General features: G+C 41.9%; 1 protein-coding gene across 1 annotated transcript in view; it reads left to right on the top strand.

The window, feature by feature from the left end:
- ces2b (carboxylesterase 2b) overlaps positions 1-21036 on the top strand; it is a 54660-nt gene extending 33624 nt beyond the window's left edge. The window contains exons 16-26 of the mRNA XM_060915021.1: positions 3487-3625; positions 3814-3947; positions 6668-6821; positions 7542-7643; positions 7725-7826; positions 7970-8113; positions 8351-8428; positions 8515-8662; positions 17925-18074; positions 20245-20317; positions 20430-21036. Of these exons, the coding sequence (XP_060771004.1) occupies positions 3487-3625; positions 3814-3947; positions 6668-6821; positions 7542-7643; positions 7725-7826; positions 7970-8113; positions 8351-8428; positions 8515-8662; positions 17925-18074; positions 20245-20317; positions 20430-20610 (1405 nt within the window). The 3' untranslated portion in view covers positions 20611-21036. The remainder of the gene's footprint in view (positions 1-3486; positions 3626-3813; positions 3948-6667; positions 6822-7541; positions 7644-7724; positions 7827-7969; positions 8114-8350; positions 8429-8514; positions 8663-17924; positions 18075-20244; positions 20318-20429) is intronic.
- Positions 21037-25595: the final 4559 nt, after the last annotated feature.

Genomic DNA, 25595 nt, shown 5'->3' with positions numbered 1-25595 from the left:
TGAGTTTAACACCTAGGTATTTAACACTGATGTTTGCAATGTTCAACTGAGTTGAGGTCACGAATGAGGGGTCTAAATCAGTTGTGAGTGACAGAAGGTCGCTTTTTTGCCAGTTTATGGTGTATCCCGAAACCATACCAAACTCATTTATCAGATCAAGCAAATACTGGACAGATTGTTCGGGGTCTGTCAAAAAAATAGCAATGTCATCTATGTAGAGTGATATTTTGTGACTGATACCACCAATAATGATAGGTTTAATGAGCTTATTTTCCCTTATACTAATTGCCAGTGGCTCAATGGCTAGCGCAAAAAGTAACGGTGAGAGGGGACACCCCTGACGGGTGCCCCTCTCGAGCGGAAAGGGATGTGATCTGTTTTGATTAGTGACAATAGAAGCAGATGGATTAAGATAGGCCATCCATATCCAGGAGACAAAAGTGCCTCCCAGACCAAATTATTCCATCACTTCAAACAGGTACCCCCACTCCACCTGGTCAAATGCCTTTTCAGCGTCTAAACATAAAATGGCCTGTTTTGAACCTTTAGCAAATTTGTAATACATGATATTTATTATTAGTCATCTTGTATTGAAAAAGGAATATCTGTTTGGAATAAACCCTGTCTGGTCTCTGTGAATAAGGGATTCAATATACTGGTTTAGTCTGTTGGTAATATCTCTCATCTCATCTCATTATCTCTAGCCGCTTTATCCTGTTCTACAGGGTCGCAGGCAAGCTGGAGCCTATCCCAGCTGACTACGGGCGAAAGGCGGGGTACACCCTGGACAAGTCGCCAGGTCATCACAGGGCTCTGTTGGCTAATATTTTAGTAAAAATCTTAAAATCCATATTGAGCATAGAAATTGGATGGTAAGAGGCCGGGTTTGTGTCATCTCTATCCGGTTTAAGTATGAGAGCAATGTCCGCATTATATAATGTTGATGGTAGTTTTCCTATCTCAGTGGAGTGGGACAGCATCCTGAGCAGAAGTGGAGATATCTGCCGAGAAAATTTTTTATAGAACTCTGGTCCAAAACCGTCTGGCCCAGGGGCCTTTCCATTAGTAAAAGATTGGATAGAATCTGTCACTTCGTTTATAGTTACTGTTGCATTCAAAGCCTCCCATGAGGCATCATCTAGTTTAGGAAGGGGAACATTTTTAAGCCAAGAATCCACATCACCCCTTGCTTTTGACTTGTATAAATCTTGATAAAACTCCACAAAACGCTTATTTATTGGTTTTGGGTGGGTGAGTATATCTCCAGCACCAGATCTAATTCTAAGTATAGCCCTACTATTTTGCTGCCCCCTAAGTTGATGGGCTAGCAGCGTGTGTGGTTTGTCTCCAAGTTCAAAATAACGTGTCCGCAGATGGGACAGTTGATCACTGACTTGTTTTGTTAAGATTGTATTGTACTCATATTTAAGATTAATAATTTCCTGCAGTATTTGATTATTGTTACTTTGTTTATATTGTCTCCAGCTGAGATAACTTGCTATCTATTTCAACCAATCTTGAGTTTCCTGATTTTTTTAATGGTGCCTCGTAAGAAATAGTATGACCCCTCATGACGACTTTAAACGTTTCCCACAAGTTTGAATCTGAAGTATCGGAGGTGTCGTTCGTTTCTAGGAATTCGTCAATTTTACCTGACAAGTATTTACAGAAATCTGCATCATTAATTAAATAAGGACGGAGCCTCCAAGTCGTTTGCAGTTTTTGTTGGTTAAAGTCTAAGTTAACACTAACTGGAGCATGATCTGAGATGACAATGTTATGGTATTTGGTGTCCAGCACATTTGATAGGAGCTTAGAGTCTAATAGAAAAAAGTCAATTCGTGAATATGAGTTATGCAAATTGGAAAAAAAGGAATACTCTATCTGTTGGGTGTTGCAATTGCCAAATGTCTACAATGTTGGATGAGGAGATTAGGTTGTTTAAAGTGACTGATGCATTTGAAGGACTTGATTGTTTTTTTGAAGATCTGTCCAGATGCCAGTCTAAAATCACATTAAAGTCTCCAGCAATAATCAAATTAGTATTTGAGAGATCTGGCAGTTTATCAAATATTTTACGTAAGAAGCCTGCATCGTCAACATTTGGACCATAGATATTAACCAGAGTGACATGCATAGAGTAAAGTTGTCCAGTTACAATTAGAAATCTGCCACTATCATCACTGATAGTTTTTACATGTTGAAAAGGAATATTCTTTTTAATATAATGGCTACCCCTCGTGCCTTGCTAGAAAATGTAGATTGAAACATATGTCCTGCCCAGTTGCACCTTAAACGAGACTGCTCAGACGGTCTAATATGAGTTTCCTGTAAAAACATTAAGTCGGAGGATAAAGATCTTAAATGAGTGAAAACCTTCGCTCGTTTAATAGGATGTCCTAATCCCTTTACATTCCAGCTAACCATAGTAACCCCCATCATCATCTTCTTTTGGGTTTTACAGCAGCTGGCATCCACAGTGTTGCATTACTGCCATCTACAAGTTTACCTTGACCGTGCACTGATTCTGTCTTTCTGTCGCTAAACTAACAGCTGATCACACTGAGGTGCTCGCTGACCGCCGATATTTATTACTTTGGTCCTGCATTTCCTTTCCTTCACAGCATAATGTCTTTTCTTTTCGCTTTCTGTTACTGTAGTCGGTCTTTCATGTTTCATTTGCGTCCTCCATTTTCCTTTCCTGTTTCAAAATTGTATCCCATAATGCCTTGTGTGAACAGGGAAAGCCCACCATGTGATGCATGACGTAGTTTCTTGTGTTGCGTCACGGTGAAGCAAGAAATAATAGCGGAGAATTTAAGGCCATGTGGCCCTACATTTATTAATTGTTCTATTTTTTAAAAAAAACTAATAAAATTGGAAGTCTGTGATTCGAATTCAGTAGCTTTCGGTCCACTAAACAAAAATAATTGGGTGTCAGGGAAAATTATTTTTATGACCTAAACCTGAAAAATCTAAAAGTCAGTCTACCTTTAAATAAGAGTTCTCAAAACTTTGTAGCCAGGGACCTCTTTAAATGTAAAATTATAAGGTCCATGTATCACCTCAGTATGGATGCAATTATTAAACAGTATTTATTTGAGCTGCCGGAATTCCTGAATTTTCCACCAACAGAACACATTTGGTCCAAGTTGACATTTTTTATACTCCTACTAGGTTTTTTTTATTTTTTATTTATTTTTTATTAAACCCGTTCAATTCAAGTGACCAATCAAACAGGCTAAAAACTATGACTATGTCTATATTAATAATTTGCATAATTGTACTAAATTTGAAAAATCACAGGCCCATAGTCACGTGTCATGGGCCCCACTGTGTTCCCAGAACCACTGCAATAAATTAGCCCAAAATGCATTATATGTTCATAAATGAAGTGGATTATGTAATTTGCAAACCCATGAAATGAACCACTGGGTGCTGTGTGAATTTGTTCCATTTCAAAGCATATGCTGTTGATGTTTGCAGGTGTATACAAAACAGGGACTTCATTTTTGAGCTCTGTAGCAGTTTCTCAATGATTATGGAAATTCCAGAAGTGTCAGAAGACTGTCTGTACCTTAATATCTACACTCCAGCAAAACCTGGTGACAATGCCAAACTACCTGTAAGCCATAGACCACTGTTCACCTTTCACATATTTATCAGTAATATCTGATCCTGGTTAAAGCACACTTGTCTGTGCCTGATAAACCAGAGTAAACTAACTATCTTCTGTACTTTGAACAGTTGGTGAAATTTGCCTAGTCATTGCTACACTGTACAAAATCTACAATTACCATCTGTGTTCCACAGGTCATGGTTTGGATTCATGGCGGAGGACTGAGCATCGGTTCCGCATCAATCTTCGATGGATCAGTTTTGTCTGCCTACCAGAATGTAGTTGTTGTACTTATCCAGTACAGGCTGGGTCTATTCGGATTCTTCAGGTAATTCTGTGATGCAGAAATAGTAAACTACTTCATCAAATTCAGAGAAGCAGCTCATCAGTTTTAGAGCCTGTAGGTGAATTGCAGTTACAACAAAAACAAATCTATTCTTCCTGCCAACTGACCCCGCTGTTAAAAGTACATATGTCTGGTGGGCTGCATTTTAGGGAAACAAGGCTTAGCTTTATGGTGGAACTAATTATTGGGCTTTTAAATTGTAATTCCAAGCTTGAAATGAAGAATGGTTCCAGGTCCACTGCATGGAAATATTAGAAATCAGTATTTATCTAAGGACAGCACGGTGGTGTAGTGGTTAGCGCTGTCACCTCACAGCAAGAAGGTTCTGGGTTCGAGCCCAGTGGCTGACGAGGGCCTTTCTGTGTGGAGTTTGCATGTTCTCCCCGTGTCTGCGTGGGTTTCCTCCGGGTGCTCCGGTTTCCCCCACAGTCCAAAGACATGCAGGTTAGGTTAACTGGTGACTCTAAATTGACCGTAGGTGTGAATGTGAGTGTGAATGGTTGTTTGTCTCTATGGCCAAGTTTACATTAGACCGTATCTGTCTCGTTTCCTTCGCGGATGCACTGTCCGTTCACATTAAAACGCCAGGAAACGGGAATCCGCCAGGGCCCACGTATTCAACCCAGTTCGTGTCTGGTCCGGTGCTGTGTAAACATTGAGGATACGCGGATACGCTGTGCTGAGCTCTAGCTGACGTCGTCATTGGACAACGTCACTGTGACATCCACCTTCCTGATTCGCTGGCGTTGGTCATGTGACGCGACTGCTGAAAAACGGCGCGGACTTCCGCCTTGTATCACCTTTCATTAAAGAGTATAAAAGTATGAAAATACTGCAAATACTGATGCAAATACTGCCCATTGTGTAGTTATGATTGTCTTTAGGCTTGCCATCCTTCCACCTGCAAGTGGTAAGTGACTTGCGCATGCCCGATATGCACTGGGATCACACACACAGCGGCTCAGTCCCGAATCACTGCTCGTGTGCTTCACTCGCGTGCTCTGTGAGCTGCGCAGGGCCGGAGTGCGCACCCTCCAGAGGGCACTCGCTGTTCAGGGCGGAGTGATTTGGAGCGCAGGATGCCTGCGGAGCCGAGCCCCTGAGGAGAAATTTACACATTACACATTTCAACTTGCGTGCCGTCTAATTAGTCATGTGATTAGCGTATCCGTGTATTGGCGTTGCTGTGTGCACGCGAATCGTGTATTGGCGTTGCTGTGTGCACGCTAATCGTTTTTAAAAACGTTAATCTGATGATCCGCTGATACGGTCTAATGTAAACCCCATCTATGTGTCAGCCCTGTGATGATCTGGTGACTTGTCCAGGGTGTACCCCGCCTCTCGCCCATAGTCAGCTGGGATAGGCTCCAGCTTGCCCGCGACCCTGCACGAGATAAGCAGTTATAGATAACAGATGGATGGTATTTATCTAAGATCTGTTTGAAATGATACAATTGTTATATTTTATTCATTACAAACCTCACCTTTTAAACTTTAATCTTCACCTTTAAAATTTCATCTTGACTCAATTTTACTGTAAATGTCTGACATGGCAGGCTACATGATGTGTCATAACACTGATTGAAAAATTCATACAGGGTTCCCACAGGTCATGGAATTTCTGGAATATCATGGAATTTTAAAAAGTCTGTTCCAGACATGGAAAGTCAGGGGATTTGATCATATTTTGGGCCAAGTCATGGAATATCAGTTAATCTTGTTTGTAGTATGTTTAAATTTTAGTTGTCATTTTGTCAAAATGGCAATATTTTCCATGCAGTATTTCACTAGGTTTAAGCAGTGAAAGCTAATTTTTGTACTGAAGACATCTATGAATTAGTAAATAAAGCTCATCAATTGATGGGTTTAAAATACTGTGGCTTTTTTCTGCTCAGCATTAAGGTAACCTGTTTTTCTGTTCATCATAGCTCATGGAAATTCAGCTTTTTAGTCAGTGAATGTCGGGGAAAAGTCAGGGACACTTGACATTTGAGTTAAAGTGGGAACCCTGTTCATATACTCAAGCTATTAATGATTAGGTATCTTTGAAATGGCCATGGGGTGGCATGGTGGCATAGTGGTTAGCACTGTCGCCTCACAGCAAGAAGGTCCTGGGTTCAAGCCCAGTGGCCGATGAGGGCCTTTTCTGTGTGGAGTTTGCATGTTCTCCGCGTGGGTTTCCCCCGGGTGCTCCAGTTCCCCCCACAGTCTAAAGGCATGCAGGTTAGGCTAATTGGTGTCTCTAAATTGACCGTAGGTGTGAATGGTTTTGTCTATGTGTTAGCCCTGCAATGACCTGGCGACTTGTCCAGGGTGTACCCCGCCTCTCACCCATAGTCAGCTGGGACAGGCTCCAGCTTGCCTGCGGCCCTGTAGAACAGGATAAGCGGCTACAGATAATGGATGGAAATGGCCATATTATAGATCTAGAACATGCTTTAAACATTAGAAACTATTTCTTTAATCCTTTTATCCTTATATCAATTCCTTTTTCTAAAATCCATTGCTATTCTACAGTGTTCATTCTACTGCAATTTATTCCGTTCAAATATTTAAAAAAAAAAGACAATCAGCAGTCAGTGGTATAAAACATGATACTGACACAATAACCAGTTTATTACACATTAATAAGTAAGGTGTACGTAATGCCACTTTCGCTATCCATATGTGTTGTGTGTACATTCATTGATTTTCCATTCAAGTACAGGGGATGAACATGCACCAGGAAACTACGGCCTTTTGGATCAGGTGGCGGCTCTTCAGTGGGTTCAAGAAAACATCCACAACTTTGGAGGTGATCCTGGATCGGTCACCATTTTCGGAGAATCTGCAGGAGGAATCAGTGTGTCTATGCTGGTGAGGAAATGATATGTACATGCATACCATGACAAATCAGTTTTCAAGGCATACACCCAGTACACTTTGTACAAACCTTATTTCCGTCAAAGATCTAAGATTATTTGGAATCGGGCCTCATTATTTAGAGGACAGGATAGTAGTAGGTAGCACGGTGGTGTAGTGGTTAGCACCGTCGCCTCACAGCAAGAAGGTTCTGGGTTCAAGCCCAGTGGCCAACAGGGGCCTTTCTGTGTGGAGTTTGCATGTTCTCCCCGTGTCCGTGTGGGTTTCCTCCGGGTGCTCCGGTTTCCCCCACAGTCCAAAGACATGCAGGTTAGGTTAATTGGTGGCTCTAAATTGACCATAGGTGTGAATGTGAGTGTGAATGGTGGTTTGTCTCTGTGTGTCAACCCTGCGATGATCTGGTGACTTGTCCAGGGTGTACCCCGCCTCTCACCCATAGTCAGATGGGATAGGCTCCAGTTCGCCCTCGACCCTGCATAGGATAAGCGGCTACAGATAATGGATGGATGGATAGTAGTACGTTTGTATGCCTATCCAGGTATATCTTATCATGAGCTACTGCTACTGTAAGCAGATAAAAAGGAGCTTCTCTGTAATTCAGTAATTTTGCTTGTTGTTGAGTTCAAATAGTTGTGAAATTAAGTTTCCATTATCCGTTATTCACTATCCTACAAGGGACTGAATTTGTGCTGTATGTCTGTGTTTGTGTTCAAGCTTCTCTCGCCACTGTCGACTGGACTGTTCCATCGTGCAATTGCAGAAAGTGGCACTGCAACAATGAAAGGCATTGTGGGAAATCCTTTACCAACAGCCCAGGTTAAATGGAGTCCTAATTCCTTTTTATAATCTATGCTATTATTCTGGCACCTACTGACATTTATTTGTGTATCATTTTAGCTAGTGGCTAACATCTCGGGTTGTGACTTCGGTAGCACACAAAAAATTGTTGAGTGCGTTAAGCACTGGCCGAAAGAGGATGTGATAACACTTTCAAAAGAGGTGAGCAATTTGGAGAGCTTAATTTGATCCAAAGAAAAAAGAAGAAATAAAGGATGTAACTAGTTGTCTTTGTGAAAATTTCCACAGAAAAAAAATCTTTATAAATAAAAAGGCACTGAAAATCATCTCTCAATGTGTTGCAGAACATGTTTCTACAATTTGTAGTGACAGTAGATAAGACATTTCTTCCCAAGCCTGTGGAGGAACTCCTTGAGAACCAGGAGTTCCATAAAATACCGCTCATGACTGGTGTGACCAATGATGAATTTGGTTGGTTGCTGCCTCATGTGAGTAAATCCTGCAGTGTGTATTCTATAGATAGACCTTACAGTTTAGCATGTTCCTTTAGCTATTTTCAATCTTCCGTCTGAAATTAGTTCATTATGCAAAAATGCATGCCCTATAATAGTAGGAGTATAATCATGAAAAGCATTATGGGCTCTAATCTTTGTGTTACTCTTATGAGGATATTGAAATAATACTTAACATTGAAGTGAGGATACAGTGATGCTCTGTTCCCACAGTACCTTGCACCTTCAGGGTGGAGCGATGGTATGGATAAAGAGCAAGTACTTTCAGCAATGGCTGCTTTTAATCCTGAAGTAAGAACACAATAAATTAACAAATGTGCAGCATCACACCTAAGAATTTATTATGCTAATGCTTTGCTTCCTTCTTTCCTGTTAAGTCCGATTCTGAGTGGATTAGTGAACTGATGCTAGAGGAGTACCTGGGCTCTTCTGCAGACCCAGTCAAACTTCGTGATGGTTACAGAGAGATAATGGGAGATGTGATTTTTAACATTCCAGCTCTGTCACTGGCTAAAGCCCATAAAGGTGCAAATGCATATTTTGTATATCTACAGTGGTGCTTGAAAGTTTGTGAACCCTTTAGAATCTTCTGTATTTCTGCATAAATACGACCTAAAACATCATCAGATTTTCACACAAGTCCTAAAAGTAGATAAAGAGAACCCAGTTAAACAAATGAGACAAAAATATTATACTTGGTCATTTATTTATTGACGAAAATCATCCAATATTACATATCTGTGAGTGGCAAAAGTATGTGAACCTTTGCTTTCAGTATCTGGTGTGACCCCCTTGTGCAGCAATAACTGCAACTAAACATTTCCGGTAACTGTTGATCAGTCCTGCACACCGACCTGGAGGAATTTTAGCCCATTCCTCCGTACAGAACAGCTTCAACTCTGGGATGTTGGTGGGTTTCCTCACATGAACTGCTCGCTTCAGGTCCTTCCACAACATTTCAATTGGATTAAGGTCAGGACTTGGGCAGCACGTTGGTGTCGTGGTTAGCACGGTCACCTCACAGCAAGAAGGTTCTGGGTTCGAACCCAGTGGCCGGCGAGGGCCTTTCTGTGTGGAGTTTGCATGTTCTCCCCGTGTCTGCATGGGTTTCCTCCGGGTGCTCCGGTTTCCCCCCACAGTCTAAAGACATGTGGTTAGGTTAATATGGGACGGCCTTGGGCTGAGGTGCCCTTGAGTGAGGCATCTAACTCCCAACTGCTCCTCGGGCGCTGTTAGCATGGCTGCCCACTGCTCTGAGTGTGTGTGCTCATTGCTCACATGTGTGTGTTCACTGCTTCAGATGGGTTAAATGCAGAGAGGAAATTTCACAAGTGTGTGATGAATAAAGTTGTGCTTTCTTTCTTTTGACTTGGCCATTCCAAAACATTGAAACAAAGATTCAGTTCATGGACAGATGTCCTGACATTTTCCTTTAGAATTCGCTGGTATAATTCAGAATTCATTGTTCCATCAATGATAGCAAGCCATCCTGGCCCAGATGCAGCAAAACAGGCCCAAACCATAATACTACCACCACCATGTTTCACAGATGGGATAAGGTTCTTATGCTGGAATGCAGTGTTACTGTTAAGGGTGGTGAGATGTGGTGAGTTAGGATCCAATAGCAAAACATAAACCAGAAAATCCAAGGAATAACAAATGATTTAAAGTCCAAAAAGAGTCAATGAACAAAAATAGCAAAAATAATCCAGACAACAACGAGGTAAACAAAGACAAAGTGCTAATATGAAAAAACATGAAAAATAGTTCTGACAAAAACTGGAGACAAAAAACATAGTGCAAAAAAATATGAAAAAACTGACAAAACGTGAGTGCAAAAAACTGTGGCTAAGACTAAGCAAAACAGAGAGCAAAAATCCAGGAAGCAAAAAATGACACAGACGACATAAACAGACAAGGCGTTCTGGCAAAGTCCCCTTCTGAGAACGGCCTATTTATACACAGCAGAGCAGACCAGGAAGTGAATGCCGGCAAGATGGAAGTCCCATCCCAGATCCGGATTGCGCTGAACTGGGAGATAGTAAATCTCCGGCGTGGAAGTCCGGGGCAGATCATGACAGTTTTCCTTTCTCCAAACATAATGCTTCTCATTGAAACCAAAAAGTTCTATTTTGGTTTCATCCATCCACAAAACATTTTTCCAATAGCCTTCTGGCTTGTCCACGTGATCTTTAGCAAACTGCAGATGAGCAGCAATGTTTTTTTTGGAGAGCAGTGGCTTTCTCCTTGCAACCCTGCCATGCACACCATTGTTGTTCAGTGTTCTCCTAATGGTGGACTCATGAACATTAACATTAGCCAATGTGAGAGAGGCCTTCGGTTGCTTAGAAGTTACCCTGGGGTCCTTTGTGACCTCGCCAACTATTACACGTCTTGCTTTTGGAGTGCTTTGTTGGTCGACCACTCCTGGGGAGGGGAACAATGGTCTTGAATTTCCTCCATTTGTACACAATCTGTCTGACTGTGGATTGGTGGAGTCCAAACTCTTTACAGATGGTTTTGTAACCTTTTCCAGCCTGATGAGCATCAACAACGCTTTTTCTGAGGTCCTCAGAAATCTCCTTTGTTCGTGCCATGATACACTTCCACAAACACGTGTTGTGAAGATCAGACTTTGATAGATCCCTGTTCTTTAAATAAAACAGGGTGCCCACTCACACCTGATTGTCATCCCATTGATTGAAAACACCTGACTCTAATTTCACCTTCAAATTAACTGCTAATCCTAGAGGTTCACATACTTTTGCCACTCACAGATATGTAATATTGGATCATTTTCCTCAATAAATAAATGACCAAGTATAATATTTTTTGTCTCGTTTGTTTAACTGGGTTCTCTTTATCTACTTTTAGGACTTGTGTGAAAATCTGATGTTGTTTTGGGTCATATTTATGCAGAAATATAGAAAATTCTAAAGGGTTCACAAACTTTCAAGCACCACTGCACATGTTTGTCTGTATATGTCAATATAGTACATTATTGTTTCTATAGTAACAGCTAATCCACAGGGCTTGTATGACAGATGCCACCACAAAATTTAATTCTCATAATAAACATTTTTTAAAAAAAAGGGTTATTTAACAAAGAAAAACTTTTCATTGATATGGTGAAGTTTTCTGCCGGGTTTCAAGAGAGAGGACATGATGCTTTGCAGTTTCTTTGTATCAAGCTGCAGTTTTTTTGTCTTATTAGAAAGATAGAAAAGATGTTAGTGAGGGATTGACTGTTTATATTTGCTATAATATACACTCACTGAGCACTTTATTAGGAATAAAATACTAATACTGGGTAGGACCTCCTTTCGCTCTCAAATGGATTTCACAAGATGTTGGAAACATTATTTGAGATTCGAATCCATGTTGACTTGATTGCATCGTGCAATTCCTGCCGATGTTTCAGGTGCACTTTCATGCTGCGAATCTCCTGTTCCACCACATCCCAAAGGTGTTCTACTGGATTCCGATTTTGTGACTGGAAAGGCTACTGAAGAACAATGAAGTCATCATGTTTATGAAACCAATTTGAGACGACTTTTGTTTTGCATCATAGTGCATTATCATACTGGAAGTAGCCATTAGAAGATGGTAGGTTGTGGCCGTGAAGGGATGCACATGGTCAGCAATAATATTCAAGTAGGCTGTGGCATTCAAGCAGTCATTTATTGATTGATTGGGATTAACAGGCCCAAAGTGTGCCAAGAAAACATTCCCCACACCGTTACACCACCTCCACTACCTGGACTGTTGACACAAGGCAGGTTGGGTCCATGGATTCATGCTGTTGGCCCCAAATTCAGACCCCACCATCTGTGTGCTTCAGCAGAAATTGAGATTCATCAGACCAGGCTATGATTTTCCAGTCTTCAACTGTCCGGTATTGGTGAGTCAGTGCCTACTGCAGCATGAGCTTTCAGTTCTTGGCTGACAGAACGTGATCTGGTCATCTGCAGTTATAGCCTATCCACCTCAAGGTTTGATGTGTTGTTCATTCTTCTGAGATGCTTTTCTGCTCACCACAATTGTACAGAATGGTTAGCTGAGTTATTGTAACCTTTCTGTCAACTTGAACCAGTCTGGGATGGGCTTCCTAAAAGCCTCTTAATGTTAAGAGACTCATAACTAGGAGAGACAGTGTTCATTGTGCTGCTCGCTCTCCCATTTAATGATGATCTTTGTGCTACGATGCTTTTGGGGAAATTCAGCACTGGTCATTCTCCATTGAGCTCTCTCATCAAGAAGGCATTCCTGTCCGTAGAACCGCCATTTACTGATTTTTTTTTTTTAATTGCACTATTCTGAGTAAACTCAAGAGACTATTGTGTCGAAATCCCAGGAGATCAGCAGCCTGTCTGGCACCACTAATGCCACAGTCAAGATAACCAAGATCACATTTCCCCCCCATTCTAATGGTTGATGTAAACAGTACCCAAAGCTACTGGTCAATATCTGCATGATTTTATGCATCACAGTGTTGCCATACATTTGGCTGATTAGATAATAGCATAGCTCCTAGGATCATTCAAGGGTCAGGGTTTCCCAAGGCAGACAGGTCCTAGGTGACAGGCCAGACCAAGAGCAGTTCACCAAAAACCCCTATGGAGAAAAAAATCAAGGACCGTGACATCGCCCGGTATGCCGCAGCCGGGGCCCCACCCTGGAGCCAGGCCCGGGGTTGGGGCTCATATGCGAGCGCTTGGTGGCCGGGCCTTTGCCCATGGGGCCCGGCCGGGCTCAGCCCGAAGAGGTGACGTGGGCCCGACCTCCTGTGGGTTCACCACCCACAGAGGTAGCAGTAGGGGATTGCTGCAATGTGGATTGGGTGGCAGTCGAAGGCAGGGGCCTCGACGACCTGATCCCCGGACACAGCAGCTGGCTGTTGGGACATGGAATGTCAATTCGCTGGGGGGGAAAGAGCCTGAGCTTGTGCGGGAGGTTGAGAGGTACCGGCTAGAGATAGTCGGGCTCACCTCCACGCACAGCTTGGGCTCTGGAACCCAGCTCCTCGAGAAGGGCTGGACTTTCCACTTCTCTGGAGTCGCCCGTGGTGAGCGGCGGCGGGCTGGTGTGGGCTTGCTTATAGCTCCCCAGCTCAGCTGCCATGTGTTGGAGTTTACCCCAGTGAACGAGAGGATCGCCTCTCTGCGCCTTCGGATTGGGGAGAGGGCTCTTGCTGTTGTTTGTGCCTACGGGCCAAATAGCAGTATAGAGTATCCGGCCTTCTTGGAGTCCCTGGGAGAGGTACTGAGGGGTGCTCAGACTGGGGATTCCATTGTGCTACTGGGGGACTTCAATGCTCACGTGGGCGATGACAGTGACACCTGGAGGGGCGTGGTTGGGAGGAACGGCCTCCCCGATCTGAACCCGAGTGGTGTTTTGTTATTGGACTTCTGTGCTAGTCACGGTTTGTCCATAACGAACACCATGTTCGAGCATAGGGGTGTCCATAAGTGCACATGGCACCAGGACACCTTAGGTCGGAGGTCGATGATCGACTTTGTAGTCGTTTCATCTGATCTCCGGCCCTATGTCTTGGACACTCGGGTGAAGAGAGGGGCTGAGCTGTCAACTGATCACCACCTGGTGGTGAGTTGGATCCGCTGGCGGAGGAGGAAGCTGGACAGACCTGGCAGGCCCAAACGTATGGTGAGGGTCTGCTGGGAACATCTGGCCGAGCACTCTGTTGGGGAGGTCTTTAACTCCCACCTCCGGGAGAGCTTTTCCCAGCTTCCGAGGGAGGCGGGGGACATGGAGTCTGAGTGGACCATGTTCTCTACCTCCATTGTGGACGCAGCTGTTCGGAGCTGTGGCCGCAAGGTCTCCGGTGCCTGTCGTGGCGGCAATCCCCAAACCCGGTGGTGGACACCGGAAGTAAGGGATGCCGTCAAGCTGAAGAAGGAGTCCTATTGGGCCATGTTGACCTCCGGGACTCCTGAGGCAGCTGACAGGTATCGGCAGGCCAGGCGTGCTGCAGCTCGGGCAGTTGCGGAGGCAAAAACTCGGAACTGGGAGGAGTTCAGGGAGGCCATGGAGAAGGACTATCGGTCGGCCTCGAAGAAATTCTGGCAAACCATCCGGCGCCTCAGGAGGGGGAAGCAGTACTCTGCCAACACTGTTTACAGTGCGGGTGGGGAGCTGTTGACCTCGACTGGGGACATTGTCGGGTGGTGGAAGGAATACTTTGAGGATCTCCTCAATCCCACCGTCATGTCTTCCACTGAGGAGACTGAGGCTGATGACTCAGAGGTGGACTCGTCCATTACCCAAGCCGAAGTCACTGAGGTGGTTTGCAAGCTCCTCGGTGGCAAGGCACCGGGGGTGGATGAGATCCGCCCTGAGTATCTCAAGTCTCTGGATGTTGTGGGGCTGTCTTGGTTGTCACGCCTCTGCAACATCGCGTGGCGGTCAGGGACAGTGCCTCTGGAGTGGCAGACTGGGGTGGTGGTCCCTCTTTTTAAGAAAGGGGACCGGAGAGTGTGCTCCAATTATAGGGGAATCACACTTCTCAGCCTCCCAGGGAAGGTGTACTCCAGGGTACTGGAGAGGAGAATTCGACCAATAGTCGAACCTCGGATCCAGGAGGAACAATGCGGTTTTCGTCCTGGTCGCGGAACACTGGACCAGCTCTATAACCTTCATAGGGTGCTCGAGGGTTCATGGGAGTTTGCCCAACCAGTCCACATGTGTTTTGTGGATCTGGAGAAGGCATTCGACCGTGTTCCCCGTGGTATTCTGTGGGGGGTGCTTCACGAGTATGGGGTTCGGGGCTCTTTGCTAAGGGCTGTCCGGTCCCTGTACGAACGGAGCAGGAGTCTGGTTCGCATTGCCGGCAGTAAGTCAGACCTGTTCCCAGTGCATGTTGGACTCCGGCAGGGCTGCCCTTTGTCACCGGTTCTGTTCATAATTTTTATGGACAGAATTTCTAGGCGCAGCCAGGGGCTGGAAGGAATCCTGTTTGGGAACCACAGGATTTCATCTCTGCTTTTTGCGGATGATGTTGTCCTGTTGGCTTCTTCAAACCAGGACCTTCAGCATGCACTGGGGCAGTTTGCAGTCGAGTGTGAAGCGGCTGGGATGAGAATCAGCACCTCCAAGTCCGAGGCCATGGTTCTTGACCGGAAAAGGGTGGCTTGCCCTCTCCAGGTTGGTGGAGAAGTCCTGCCTCAAGTGGAGGAGTTTAAGTATCTCGCGATCTTGTTCACAAGTGAGGGAAGGATGGAGCGTGAGATCGACAGGCGGATCGGTGCAGCCTCCGCAGTGATGCGGTCGCTTTACCGGTCCGTCGTGGTGAAGAAGGAGCTGAGCCAAAAGGCGAAGCTCTCAATTTACCGGTCGATCTACGTTCCGACTCTCACCTATGGTCATGAGCTTTGGGTAATGACCGAAAGAACAAGATCACGGATACAAGCGGCCGAAACGAGTTTCCTTCACAGGGTGGCTGGGCGCTCCCTTAGGGTGAGAAGCACAGTCACTCGGGAGGAGCTCGGAGTAGAGCCGCTGCTCCTCCACATCGAGAGGAATCAGCTGAGGTGGCTCGGGCATCTTTTTCGGATGCTTCCTGGACGCCTCCCTGGGGAGGTGTTCCAGGCATGTCCCCCCGGGAAGAGGCCCCGGGGAAGACCCAGGACACGCTGGAGGGACTATGTCTCTCGGCTGGCCTGGGAACGCCTCGGTGTTCTTCCCGAGGAGCTGGCCGAGGTGTCTGGGGAAAGGGAAGTTTGGGCTTCCATGCTTAGACTGCTGCCTCCGCGACCCGGCCCCGGATAAGCGGAAGAAGATGAGACGAGATAATAGCATGAATGAGTAGATGTACATGTGTTCCTAATAATGTGATTAGTGAGTGTAAGTGATTAAAGGACTTTACTTGTTTTGTGGATGTTCCACAACATTAAAAGTAACTATACAGGGATAAATACATTAAAAAATATAATGGTTTGCAAATTGCTGTTGTATAGGTGGGGTAAAGCACTTTGTGGTGTGCTATTATTGGAAAATAATCAATTTTAAAGTGGTAACAGGAACTCTGCTTTAAATCAAGTTGCATCACACCATCCCATCACTGATTTATTTTCTTATAACAGCACACCCAGTCATGTTTATTCCTTATCTAGTATACAACCCTAGTTCCAAAAAAGTTGGGATGCTTTGTAAATTGTAAATAAAAACGCAATGCGATAATTTGCAAATCATGGAAACCTTATATTTCATTGAAAATAGTACAAAGACAACATATCAAATGTTGAAACTGACCAATTTTATTGCTTTTTGAAAAATATATACTCATTTTGGATTTGATGTCAGCAACACTTTTCAGAAAAGTTGGGACAGAGGCAGGTTTACCACTGTGTTGCATCACCTCTACTTTTAACAACACTCTGTAGACGTTTGGGAACTGAAGAGACCAGTTGCTGTAGTTTTGAAAGAGAAATGTTGTCCTATTCTTGCCTGATATACAATTTCAGTTGCCCAACAGTTTGGGGTCTCCTATGTCATATTTTGCGCTTCATAATGCACCAAATGTTTTAAATAGGCGACAGGTCTGGACTGCAGGCAAGCCAGTTTAGCACCTGGACTCTTTTACTATGGAGCCATGCAGTTTTAATATGTGCAGAAAGTGGTTCGGCATTGTCTTGCTGAAAGAAGGAAGGCCTTCCCTGAAAAAGATTTTGTCTGGATGGCAGCATATCGCTCTGAAACGTGTATAGATCATTCAGCATTAATTCTGTCTTCCCAGATGTACAAGCTACCCATGTCATGTGCACTAATGCACTCTCATACCATCACAGGTACTGGCTTTTGAACTGTGCACTGATAACAAGCCGGATGGTCCCTCTCCTTTTTAGCCTGGAGGACGTGGTGCCCATGATTTCTAAAAAGAATTTCTACTTTTGATTCATCAAACCTCGGGACAATTTTCCATTTCGCCTCAGGCTATCGTAAAAGAGCTCGGGCCCCGAGAAGGTGGCGGTGTTTCTGGATATTGTTTATATCTGGTTTTAACTTGCATTTGTGGATGCAGTAATGAACTGTTTTCACAGACGATGGGTTCCTGAAGTGTTCCTGAGCCCATACAGTGATTTCCACTACAGACACGCGTCTGCTTTTAATGCAGTGTCGCCTGAGGCCCTGAAGATCACAGGCATCCAGTGTCAGTTTTCAGCCTTGTCTCTTGCATACAGAGATTTCTCCAGATTCTCTGAATCTTTTAACGATATTATGTACCATAGATGATGTGATCCCCCAAATCCTTTGCAATTTTACATTGAGGAATGTTATTCTTAAATTGTTGCACTGTTTGCCCACGCAGTCTTTCACAGAGCAGTGAACCCCTCCCCATCTTTACTTCTGAGAGACTCCACCTCTCTGGGATGCTCTTTTTATACCCAATCATGTTACTGACCTGTTGCCAATTAACCAAATTAGGTGGTTGGTTGGGTTTTTTTCACATTACACAACTTTTTCAGTCTTTTGTTACCCCGTCCCAACTTTTCTGAAACGTGTTGCTGACATCAAATTCAAAATGAGCATATATTTTTCAAAAAAACAACAAAAATTTTTCAGTTTCAACATTTGATGTTATATTTGTACTATTTTCAATGAAATATAGGGTTTCCACAATTTTCATACTATGTTTTTATTTATAGTTTGCACAGCGTCCCAACTTTTTTGGAATTGGGGTTGTATATTAATTAACCAGATAATTCAGTAATGTATGGAATATTGAATTCAAATTGTCTCAAAGTTCCAAAATTTTATTCTTACCTGCCAGCTGCTGGTGCTTCAGTTTATCTGTACGAGTTCGAGCACCCACCCAGCATTTTACAGGCTACCAGGCCCAGCTTTGTGAGAAGTGATCATGGAGATGATATTCCATTTGTTTTTGGCTTGTGCTTTGCGAATGCCCACATCAAGATAAATGGTAAGGAGAAAATATATACAGCACCAGTCAAACACACCTTCTAATTCAATGTTTTTTCTTTATTTTTTATGGCTTAAGACACTTCATGTATTAAAGTAATGACGGATGTCGTTTCTCTTTACTTAGTTGAGCGGTTCTTGATATAATATGGATTACTTCAGTTGTGGAATAGGGCTATTTACTGTATTTTTATTATTTGATCTCGAACACATTAAGAAGGCAAGAAATTGCACTAATTAACTTTTGATGAGGCACCTGTTAATTGAAAAGCATTCCAGGTGATGACCTCATGAAGCTGGTTAAGATAATGCCAATAGTGTGTAAAGCTTCATCAAGGTAAATGCTGGATACTTTGAAGAATCTAAAATATGAAATATTTCTTTAACACTTTTTTGTTTACTGCATAATTACATATGTTCCATATGTTATTTCATAGTTTTGATGTCTTCAGTATTGTTTTACAATATTGCAATTACAACAAGAGTGCTCAGAGAGCACAATCTCCCCTGCTGGCAACTAGATCTATGCTATAAGTGCTTAATACAGCCTCATGAAATTGTAAAAGTACAAGTTTAGTAATCAAAGGCTGTAACGCTGGCAGAGGTGGACAAAGTACCCAACTTCATTACTTAAGTCAAAGTACAGATCCCACTGGTCAAATGTTACTCTGATACCAGTGAAAGTTGTCCAGTCAAATTTTTACTCAAGTTAAAAGTACTTGCTTTTAAAAATACTTAAGTATTAAAAGTACATTTCCTGTCAACGCATGGTTGTATTATTGTCACAACGTTTACAAAACCTAATGCCGTTACCAAAGACAGAAATGTGAATTCACAAAATGAACGCATGCTGTGCATCATGGTGGTTTAACATTAAACTAACTAGTCATTGAAGCTCCACCTGACATGCTAGCAAACTCTTTTCAAACTTGAAATCATATTGGGTAGCTAATGCTACTAGAAAAGAAAGATTTCTACATTGTTTATTTGGCAAGATTATGCTAAACCATATTTCTGAAAGGACTTCAGATAAGTTAACATTATTCATGTTTGTGTAACTGTTTTTACATGCTAACTAACAGTGTCTAAGTTAACTAGCTATGTGTTAACGTTAGCTGTGGACAAGGCTACAGCAACTTGGTGGGCAAATCCATAGAAAGTAATTTGACTAACCAGACTGCATAGCTATTGCAACATTATCACTAGCTCTAAAAACACAGACAGACAATCTCATTCCAAGCTTTCTCTTGGAGTAAAACGTTTATATACCTCAATATGCTTCCGCAGGTTGGATAGTGAGTTTTTGAAGGCCGTAATGTGGTTTGTTCTTGGCAAACAAAGCAAACATTTAAAACGAAACGAATCTTTATTCCTTTCAGAAAACTGAAACATGGGTTCTAGCTATAGCCATGAGTGCGTGCGTTCCCCAGAAGAACCGCCTCCTTTCATTCAGCCATCAACTGATTGTGTTCAAATAATGCTGCAGAGAAATAATTGAACTTGATTTGATACAGTCTATGGACATGACATGACCCTAGTGATTACTGACTGGCTGTCTCAGTGTCACCTTCGAAAAACCAATCACATTTTAGAAAGGAAAAGAAAAAAAAAATCCACTTTCAAAGCTGCTTCACAGTAACAAGTAACGAGGACCTTGACAGAAATGTCGTGGAGTAAAAAGTACGATATTTGGCTTTCAAATGTAGTGAAGTTAAAGTCATAAGTTTCCAAAAAAAATACTCAAGTAAAGTACAGATACTCAAAATGTACTCAAGTACAGTACTCAAGTAAATGTACTTCATTCCTGTCCACCTCTGAACTCTGGTAAAATGCAACTGAATTGAACAAAATTGCAATATGCGTATTACTGACATATAACAAAGAATCCTGTCAAGTTTCGTGAAATTTCTCCAAAAATTGAGAGGGGAGTTGATTTCAGAAGGTGAGTACCCTTCCCAGGATGGATGGATGGACATTGCCACGACATAATCCCCCTTCGGGCCTTTCGGCCAGTGAGGGATAAGAATGCTTTCTGCTTCAGACAATAACATAATTCTCTCATTAACACAGCTTACTTTTTTATTTATATCAGTGGATCAATCATTATTGAATTGGCAAAAAAAAAAAAAAGTCATTTTTAAAGCATATTCTGCTTGTTATATTGTTTACAGCCTCATTCACAAAGCAAGAAAACGAACTGTGTAGGACTGTGATGGCCTACTGGGGGAACTTTGCTCGCACTGGGTGGGTAAAATGCTGCAAAGATTCCAATTGTCTTTCATCATTATTATTATAATTATTATAATTATTATTATTTAACAACTGGTGGTATTTTATGCAAAATAAATATGGGCAGGTCTCCAAATGGACCAGGCCTGACACCATGGCCCGAGTTTGGAGCTGAAGTGGAGTATCTGGGCATCGGCCTGGAGCAGAAGCCTGGTAAGAACCTGAAGGCTGAACGTTACATCTTTATGACTGAGAAGCTTCCAAAGTTGATAGCTGCAGCTCAGAAGAGGGAGCATGCTGAGCTATAGATTCTTTATATAATCTGTCTCTCAAGGGTTCTTTGGTTTATCCCTGTATCCATATACATTTAGAACCTGTTAATTTTACCATTTTATTAAAAAAAGACAGTTGTGTATTTTAAGTGTTATTTGTCTGGAAATGGATTGTCTTTATTAGCTACAGATCAAAAGATCTCACACCACGATTCAGAAAGATTAGGGATATGCAAATGGCATCATAGGTTTCTGAAACTGATGAACTGATCAAACTCTGAACTGAAAGATTGTGTAAACTAATAAAAAAAATCTTACAGACAGAGGCAGGATTACGTTTGACTCTAATTTATTGGGAAGAGATGAACATGTAAGCTTCAAAGCTCCCTGAAGTCATGTGATGGTGTGTACACTTGCTTTTCAGAAAATCAATTTGATGAATAAACTCGACTTGAAACAGTTGTAGAGGTCTCAGAACAGGCAGTATGCTTAACATATGCAATTATGTGCACAATAATCCATAAACAAAGCTGAAATATATTAATTAAATACTTATCCATTTCACATATACTTTCTTTTACATTATAATGGTTAGTTTTTGCAAAGCTACAGTTGAATACAAAAGTACACACAGATAGCTAGTCTGTGGTCAATGCCTATGCTGTCTAGGAAAGAGCACTTTGAGGGGAGTTGCTGCACAGCTTTGTGATCGAACTTGATCAAAACACAAGGAAGCATTTGTAATGTATATTGTTCTGCTGGAGGAAAAAGGCCTTGGAACTTAAAAGAACTCATCTTCCATGTCCCAATATATAAAGTTGGGAAAGCATGCCAATATAGATAGAGAGGATTGAAGACGTCCAACAAATGTGGAAAGGTGGCAATGGTCACTCGCTCAGAGCACCATCGATCTCTGGATCTTTCCAGTGACTCTGGTAAAGGCAGAACAAGGGCTGAGTTTTTGATCAATAGAAGCTAAGGCAGGCCCAAGCCACCAGTCAGCCAGTGCACGTTTACCATAATATAATTTCAACAATACATTTTCTTTTCTGATGAACAAAAGCAAATTTGAAAAGAGTACAATTAGAATATTCACTACTTGCAATATATGATTTAAATTAGTATGACATTTTTAGGTATTTTAAGCATATTATTCATGGGAATACATATTTAGGTGTGGCACCTGAGATATAAAGCAATACAACAAAGCAAAAAGACCTTCAATTTGCCAAATGAGTGAATTCACCCACATTAGAGCAATGCATTAGTACATTAGTTCATGCGCATTCTTCACAATACACGTTCATACGGTAGCTGCGTAGATCTTCTGATTACATTACCCAAGTAAATGCTTTACCTTAGTAGTACCAAATAGAACACAGTACCGGGCAAAATATAAAACCTAGTTGGCTGCTTTCAGGTAAGACAGATCAAGCTTGTACAGGCTAGGTTTATTACCTACTTTAGTTCTATGATGTGATAAAATGCTGCTGGTTTTATGAAACCAGCCCAAAGTTCATATACTAACCAGGAGATAAATATTTCCACAAGAAATCAAATTTGCACAAAGTTCCATCTACCCAAAATGTAACTCATCAGCCAAAATATGTTTAAATGTCCAACATTTTCTGCTTTGCATTGGAGCTACAAGGCTAATGTAGGTAAATAAATAAAGGAAGGGAGACTATTTTGGTCTATAAATACAGTACATGCCCAAATTTCCATTTCTTTGCTTAAATGACATTGTTAAAACTACATAATGTCATGTTAAAGGGGGGAAAATGTCTTTGTATTAGGAAATTAGTTTTTAAGTAGACTCCTACTTATACACGATACCATGAATATAACCTACAGCTTTCCAGTTGAACTTTCCAACTTTGGGACCAATTGATACAAAATAATTTGTACTAAATAACAAATCTACTGATTGTCCAAAATGGTTGACCGCATAACATCACAGTGTTTTTGTTTTTATGAATTAAATTAAATCATGTGTACTTAAGTCATAAATACGCACTGACATACTTACCGTAGGAATGGGATATAACATTCATTATGAGAGTTGAAATACACTCCTTACTCATTAGTTGGTAGCTACACTGGCCTCTTTGCCCTAATGCAAAACTAAAAAAAAAGCAAATGTGAGACACAAAGTCCATTTGGGCTGATCAATTACAAACAGGGAAAAGTGAAACTGATGTACATTTGATTTGTTTTGGCTTTAAATAAGTCTTAAATGTGTACCACAGCCTACGGTAGTTATTTGTGAAAATGATTCAAAACAAAATCAATGCAAAACAGTCAAAAAAAAAAAAAAATCACCACCATGGGCAATACTGATCTAAATAAAAGCAACTGAAACAGCAGTGCAGACTTTTAAAACGTACAGACGTTATATAGTACCACAGTTAAAAGCTACCATCAACCAAACAGCTAAAAATCCAGACTTGTGGAGACAAATTATTATAACTTAACTTCACTTATAACTTAAATTACTTCAACAGTACAGAAAGCTACAATTTTCTAAGACTAGTATTGGGATAAATAATGATGATGATGATGCAGAGGCACACTCAGTTTGTTCTGGAGTATATGGGTGAAATGTATCCTCATCTTCGTCATCTCCAGGTTACAAAAATAAATTAATTAAAAAGCTGATAAGAAAGCATCAGTGCATAATTCAACCTATAGGAACTTGCAACTGCAAACACACCTGTGTGGCAGGGATTTCTTGTGCATGTATGAGATTACTGGGAGGTTTCTTCAGGCTGTGGGAGAATGTAGAGGCTGAGAATGTAATCTAGATTTTAGAGCATGGGGCACAGGAATGGGCAGTTCCAATCCTGAAAGATCACAGCACTACACACTTTTTTGTACTACACCTAGCTTGATTCATCAGTGGATTGATTATTAGTGCACAAGTCAAGCCAGGCAAGTTAGAGACATGGTCCTGCAGGTCTGGAACTGCCAATTCTTAGTATGCATGAAATAAGGAACAAGGCTGAAAGGTATCTGGTCATTTAGCACAAAAGTCTTTTTGCATAAGTCTTTTAGCACACATCTAAAGTCTTATTTAAAGCAATGGGATAGATGGCGAAGAGTTTCACTTTTGCAATCCTATCGTTCCTATTAATTGAGCATGTGCAAGAAACAAGTGTTGCCGTGACGTCAAATCTCAAAGTTTCACGTGCCAAAGTTGAAAGTTTTAATGACTTGGATACACCCTGGATAAGTCACCAGATCATCGCAGGGTTGACACATCAAGACAAACAGCCATTCACACTCACATTCACACCTACGGTCAATTTAGAGCCACCAATTAGCCTAACCTGCATGTCTTTGAACTGTGGGAGGAAACCGGAGCACTCGGAGGAAACCCACGCAGACACGGGGAGAACGTGCAAACTCCACACAGAAAGGCCCTCGTCAGCCACTGGGCTCAAACCCAGAGCCTTCTTGCTGTGAGGTGACAGTGCTAACCACTACACCACCGTGCCACCCCACAATGGGGTAGATAACAAAGATATTCACTTTTACAATCTTATTGTTCGCTTTTAATTGAGCACTCAGTTAAGAATTTTTACAAGAAATGTTGTGATTTGTCCGATTAGTATAAAAGCAGAGGTTCACACAACTACAGATGATTCTATCAGTAGATTATATATAGAGTGAGTTTGAGGTTACATTTAAAGGAATAGAAAACGCAAAGTAAATACATGCATGGGTTGGTAGCTTGTAATATTGAGAGCCTGTAAGAAAAGTTTCAGGCATGTTTGACCATTCATAAGAAAGTTGTGAGCATTTTTGTATCGCTGCTCTAATGCCACCAGTAGGCTGCCATGTTGCCTGTTGGAAGGGCAATGTGTGACGACATTGGGGCGCAAGGCTGTGTCGCTTTTCAGTACTGAAGGGGCAAAGTAGACATTGTCTACTAATGTGACAATGTCGATTTTTTTCACTATACATCTGAAATAGTGTATTAATGAGCTGCAACCCTGACTTATGGACAAACCTGAACTGTTTACCTGTAAAACGAGGCTGAAACTGTGTTATACTACTCATTAGCACGCTTAGCATGCTCTCAACTCATTCATGAAAAACTTCCTCATCAAGATGTAACCAGGCTAGCCTACCGTAATTACCATAGTAGGCAGTCCAACTACCGAGGACAACACAAAGTATAAATTACACTTATTTCCAAATGTGGTCCTCTTGATGACAGCAGGAAACAAAATATAAGAGACAATAATAAATTGACAAAATTGTATAAACAATGATGAAAGTCATAAACAAAAGATATGCTAACTGTAATTATCACAGAGTACAACTAGATTATGGAAACGGCACCAAAATGATTAAAAATTAGTTATACATACACATCATAAAACTGGGTTTGGAATTTACTCCATAAAAACTGTTTCACCTGTTTCTTAAAATGATCACGTGTTTGACTAGATTGCAGTGATCGAGGTCGGCTATTCCACAAACAAATTCCTGTAGACCTAAAAGAACTCCGAATGGTTTACGTAAAGTGTGACATCACTTACAATACACGGCTATATTCGACAAAATGGACCGTAGCGCCAGCGACATTTCTTCACCGATTTCCTCAAGTATTTCGGACAATGACACGAATAACGATGACGATCATGATAAACGAACACTACCCTATCAATTAGTTACACACAAGTGAACAATATTTATCGAGTTTTCTTACCCTCTGAACTTCTCTTTTGCGGATTACTGACCATGTTGTCTCGTTTGTCTTGTCCGCTTTTTGGCCGAAGATTGTGGGAACCGCATCTGGATTCATCGCTGGCTTGTACGGTATTCCTAATGCCCGCTGAATCCGAGTTGTTTGAGTAAACTGTGGGTGGTAAAAGAGAGCAACTGGACTTGCTTGAAGATTCTCGAAGACGTTTCACCTCTCATCCGAAAGGCTTCTTCTGAACTGAAGAAGCCTTTCGGATGAGAGGTGAAACGTCTTCAAGAATCTTCAAGCAAGTCCAGTTGCTCTCTTT

Source organism: Neoarius graeffei, chromosome 2, assembly GCF_027579695.1.
Source record: "Neoarius graeffei isolate fNeoGra1 chromosome 2, fNeoGra1.pri, whole genome shotgun sequence".
In the NCBI taxonomy this organism is placed as follows: domain Eukaryota; kingdom Metazoa; phylum Chordata; class Actinopteri; order Siluriformes; family Ariidae; genus Neoarius; species Neoarius graeffei.
This window is presented reverse-complemented; position numbering and strand designations above follow the sequence as displayed.